This window comes from Rhamphochromis sp. 'chilingali' (genome assembly GCF_963969265.1).
Source record: "Rhamphochromis sp. 'chilingali' genome assembly, chromosome: 14".
NCBI lineage: Eukaryota > Metazoa > Chordata > Actinopteri > Cichliformes > Cichlidae > Rhamphochromis > Rhamphochromis sp. 'chilingali'.
In genome coordinates, this window is record NC_137941.1 from 11,123,253 (window position 1) to 11,128,886 (window position 5,634).

The window sequence follows — 5,634 nt, forward strand, 5'->3', positions numbered from 1 at the left end:
TCAAAGAAAAGAATTTCATTAACTCTAACCTAATCCTCAAGTTCAGCCCCACCCCACTTCATTTCTCCTCCTTTTTGCAGCAGCTATAAGTATTAACACATGCTTTTGTATCATTTAGCTTGGAGGGAAGCAGTTGAGTATAATGTTATGTGTTTACATCTGATGAAAAATTAGGTTTTAAAGTTGTATAAAACTGGTTGCTGTTTGTTCTTTGATCACTAATGTGCTCATTTATTAACAGGTGACTGAGACAAAAATATGTGATAATGAGGTAACATCCATCTGTAAAACAGTTTTTAAAGAATAGAATTAAAGGAAACCTGAAATACTCTACAAGGATCATTCTTAACATTATTACTGAACTATAATTTTTACCATGGGATATTGTAAAATTGTTTGTTAATTGCTGATGTGCACATTCTATTAGAAGTGACACACATTCTAAGAAGACATGTGTCATAATGATGTAACAATTATTTGTAATACGGTATTTAAACAGTATAACAGAGAATTTGCTCAGCTGGTTTTCGTTCTTATATATTAAAAGACTATTGATAAAAATATTATCAATAAAGGATCATCCATAACATTATTATTAAATTGTCTTGTTCACTGTGGGATATTGTGTAGAAAATGGAAAACTCCAGTGAGATAGTGTCATTTGTGCTGGCTGCTTATGAAAATGTTGGGGAGTTAAAGTACCTGTATTTTGTAATAATGTTGTTCTGGTACCTCTCTATATGTGTAGCCAACACAGTCCTTATTGTGGTCATACGTGTAGACAAAAGGCTCCATGAACCAATGTATATACTGCTTTGTAACTTATGTGTGAACGAGATAAACGTCAGCACATCGCTGTATCCTCTTTTGCTCTTACAGATGTTTTCAGACAGCCATGAAGTGACATTGCCGTGGTGTTTTCTGCACATGTCTTGCATGTACATAAGTGGGCCTGCTGAGTTTTGCAGTTTAGCAGCCATGGCCTATGACAGATATATCTCAATCTGTCATCCATTACGCTATAATGTCATTATGAACACAGAGAGAGTGTTTTTCATGATTCTCTTCGTGTGGATATATTCATTCCTTAGTGTAATACTATCATTCTCATTTATCTTCAATTTGAAGTTTTGTGGAACTATTATTGAAAATGTGTATTGTAACCACAGATTAATACTTAGACTTTCATGTTTCGTTTCAGTCCATAGCTTTTTATCTGATATATTCTTTCTCTTTGTGAGCATTTTCATACCATTCACTCTCATTTCAGTGTCTTATGTGAAGATTTTGGCAGTTTGTCGAAAAACATCCACAGAAAACAAGCAGAAAGCCGTGACTACTTGTGTCCCTCAGATCGTCTCTGTGTCAAACCTGTTTGTTGGCTCAGTTTTTCAGTCTATTGATTCCAGCGTTATAGTTGCTCGTGTACAAATCCGTATAATTTTATCTATTTATCTTTTCATCTGTCAACCAATGCTGACTCCATTTCTCTATGGATTTAATTTGCCCAAGATAAGGCAATCATGTAAAAAGCTTTTGTTTAAGAAAAAACAATAGCTTTGTTCACCAAGAGACTTTTCTAGGGAATCGTTGCTCTGTGGGAGAGTAACTATCCACAATCATCTTATAGTCTGTAAACATAAAGAAAAGAAAATCTGTTGATGTCATATATTTCTATTTACAGTAGGCCTTTGTCATTTGGTGCATCTCATGTTTCCACACTTTACTGGGCTGAGTGTTATGCTTGCAAGCAAAATACTGTATTAAATGCATGGGTGTTAATACAATGATTTTTTCCTCATTTCAATTTATTTGTAATAAATTTATTTAGACCAATTTCCCAGTTTAACCCTCTACGCCCTTGACAAGTAAGGTAAGAAGCATTTTTCCATTGCAAAGCTTGGAGGTTTTCATTTCACAATAGCTTTTGATCCTCTTTACAAATAATCTCTAAGTTTACGAATGTTGAAAAAAATTTATAAGGTTAAAAGCTTGATATAGACATAACAATATGTAAGCAGTATCCCCATAAGGCACACAACAACTTTAACACGAACACTGCGCTTGTGTGTCGGGCGTGGGTTGTGGATTTGGGATCTAATCACATCAGCTCAACAGTGACACAAAAATATGTCAAAATGATGTTAAAATGACCTGGTCAGCAACAAAAGCGAAGCCACAGTTACACAAAGGCATAAGATGTATGTCCGCAAGTATTAACTAAACATTTCTATATGCTACAACATGGACATAATGGTAAATGTGCTTATGTGAAATTGGCCTTTCAGTCACTTTACCACTGTAGTTTGTTAACTAGAAAATTTGTCTATGCTTGTTAGCTAACGAGCGCTCTTGCCTTTAGCAACCTCAATCAGAGGCTAATATTAATATTTTTCAGCATTAGTCAAAAAGGTCTGAGGTTAAAACGAAGATTAAAAGTAAAGGTATCTGTAAAAGACAAGTTGTTATTATAAAACTAATTAGAGTCCCAAATTATTCTTTTCTGTCTATACCTTAGTACAGTGGTTCTCAAACTTTTCACAGTAAGTACCACCTCATAAATGATATGGCTCTTGAAGTACCACCCTTGTGACCGACATTAAAGTACAGTAGTATAGGCCTATTAAACACCACATACAGTTTACACAGACAATTTTATTTCTTATATGATTGTTATTTACTGTACTGCATTAAAACATTCACAGCAGGTTAGATATCCAATCTTTAAGCGATGACCTGTTGAAACCTGCTTCCGGGTCCAAACTACTCGGCATTTATTAAGGCCGTTGTGTTTTTAACATGTTTTAATGCTTTGTATTTTGTTCTATTTAATCTGAACAAGCCCCTAAAAAGGTCAGTGATCGCTGTCGGCCTCTCGGTTTTTATCATCACTATTCATTTTAAAGCTCGGTTTTTAAAACCTGACAATGTAACTACAGCCCAGCCCATGCAGCAGTATATTAATGACTAACCTTATACTGCAGTTGTTCTCCTGACTGAAGTTTGGCCCGTTAACAGCATCCTGCCATGTGATTACATTTGTCCCTAACCATCGGTAACCCTCATTGAGTGGAAAAAAGTTAGCGTCCATCCTCCAGCGTCACAGTGTTTATATTATGCTAACCATAGCTGTGTAGCTAGCCACCACACAGCAACAAATGCCACTGCTGTTTAGTTTTCTGTCTTCATTTTTGTCTGAAGTGATAGCAGAGTTGTACGTTTTTATTTTTGCTGTGGCAGTTAAGCTGCAGGATTTTTGGCATCACGACCCTCCTTTGTGCACATCGAAGCTCAGTTTGCTCTTCGTGGCGTTTCAGATGACGAAACAAAATACCATCATGTGGTGGCCTTGTTGGATCCGTTGTCCACTCACCATGTGATGACTCTCCTCCGGGATCCCCCCACCCAAAGGAAATGCACCGCTCTCAAGAAACTCCTCTCTCTCTCAGGTCTGGGTGATGGTACCGCTCGCGAGGTCATTGAGAGCACGCTGTCCTTGCTAGGAACACATGATGGCAGATTCCTCTTCCCCTGACAGTTGCCGGTGCGAGCTGGCCTTGCCAACTCCCCGCTGTTGGACGCGAAGAATTAACACTCACTTGCAGAAGAAGCGGATCGCATTCTCCTGGCTACCAGGAGCTTCAGCATCCAGGCGATAGTTCCCGATCATCAACGGCATCTCCCGCGCCCCCACCGTTTCTCCCGGGGGCCTCCAATTCATCCATGGTGGCTGGGATCGCAGCACGGCGGCACCATGTAAAAGGGCTGTGTTTTTACCATCAGCGTGACAGCGCCGTGCCACCTTTGCAGGGAAACGAGCCCGCCAGTTGCTCCATAGCGGCCGTGGCCGCTGGCGATAAGGAGAGGCTACTCTTTATAGAGGACTCACGCTTTTCTCTTTTACTCCGGCTCCCAGAAGAGCCTCAGGATCTCTCATGTTGTCTTTGCATACCTCCACAATGGTATATTATTTAATCTTTTAAAAAAATTGGAGATTTCCTGCGTACCACCAGAGAGAGCCCAAGTACCACTAGTGGTACGTGTACCACAGTTTGGGAAACACTAGTCTAATGTGAACATCATATGAGTTTGTGAGATCTGCAAATCATTGCACTCTATTTTTATTTACATTTTACAGTGTCCAAAGAGGGCTGAAATTTATTCTGCCAACAATTCTGCTGTGTTCAACAGTTTGCCACTCCAAAACTGACTATCATTAAATTCAAATTCAGTTCTGAAACGGTTAAGAAATGTTGTAATTTCTGAATCAAGCATACATAAATAAACCAAAAAAAGTCAGACATGTTTGTCAAAGGAGAGAATTTCATTGTCCCTAACCTAAAGCTCAAGTTCAGCCCCACTCCACTTCATGTCTCCTCCTTTATGCTGCAGCTATAAATATTTACAGATCGTCTCGTTCAGCTGAGAGGAAAGCAGCTGAGTAAAATGTTATGTGTAATATATTAACATCTAATGAAAGTCTGAATATTGTATAAAAGTGCTTGCTGTTTGTTCCTTGATTAATCTGCTCATTTATTAACAGGTGGCTGAGAAAGAATATGTCACAATCAGGTAACATGTATTTGTAAAACAGTATTTAAAGAACCGAAATTTCTTTAATCTGGTCAAATACTCTTTTTCATATCGAAAAGGATCATCCATAACATTATTATTGAATTGTCTTTTTCACTGTGGGATATTGTGTAGAAAATGGAAAACTCCAGTGAGATAGTGTCATTTGTGCTGGCTGCTTATGGAAATGTTGGGGAGTTAAAGTACCTGTACTTTGTAATAATATTGTTCTGGTACCTCTCTATATGTGTGGCCAACACAGTCCTTATTGTGGTCATACGTGTGGACATACAGCTGCATGAACCAATGTATATACTGCTTTGTAACTTATGTGTGAACCAGATAAATGTCAGCACATCGCTATATCCTCTTTTGCTCTCACAGATGTTTTCAGACAGCCATGAAGTGACATTGCCGTGGTGTTTTCTGCACATGTCTTGCATGTACATAAGTGGGCCTGCTGAGTTTTGCAGTTTAGCAGCCATGGCCTATGACAGATATATCTCAATCTGTCATCCATTACGCTATAATGTCATTATGAACACAGAGAGAGTGTTTTTCATGATTCTCTTCGTGTGGATATATTCATTCCTTAGTGTAATACTATCATTCTCATTTATCTTTAGTTTGAAGTTTTGTGGAACTATTATTGAAAATGTGTATTGTAACCACAGATTAATACTTAGACTTTCATGTTTCATTTCAGTCCATAACTTTTTATCTGATATATTCTTTCTCTTTGTAAGCTTTTTCATACCATTCACTCTCATTTCAGTGTCTTATGTGAAGATTTTGGCAGTTTGTCGAAAAACATCCACAGAAAACAAGCAGAAAGCCGTGACTACTTGTGTCCCTCAGATCGTCTCTTCGTCAAACCTGTTTGTTGGCTCAATTTTTCAGTGTATCGATTCCAGTGTTATAGTTGCTCGTCTACCAGTCCGTATAATTTTATCTATTTATCTTTTCATCTGTCAACCAATGCTGACTCCATTTCTCTATGGATTTAATTTGCCTAAGATAAGGCAATCATGTAAAAAGCTTTTGTTTAAGAAAAAACAATAG

The 5,634-nt window shown here is 37.9% G+C and overlaps 2 protein-coding genes across 2 annotated transcripts; both read left to right on the plus strand.

Moving 5' to 3' along the window:
• Positions 1-633: 633 nt before the first annotated feature.
• LOC308410197 (olfactory receptor 10A6-like) lies at positions 634-1,557 on the plus strand (the record flags this gene model as incomplete). The annotated part of the gene is made up of 1 exon (XM_080903368.1): positions 634-1,557. The coding sequence occupies one exon, from the start codon at positions 634-636 to the stop codon at positions 1,555-1,557; it is 924 nt and encodes a 307-aa protein (XP_080759494.1).
• Positions 1,558-4,710: 3,153 nt separating this feature from the next.
• LOC308410594 (olfactory receptor 10A6-like) lies at positions 4,711-5,634 on the plus strand (the record flags this gene model as incomplete). The annotated part of the gene is made up of 1 exon (XM_080904017.1): positions 4,711-5,634. The coding sequence occupies one exon, from the start codon at positions 4,711-4,713 to the stop codon at positions 5,632-5,634; it is 924 nt and encodes a 307-aa protein (XP_080760143.1).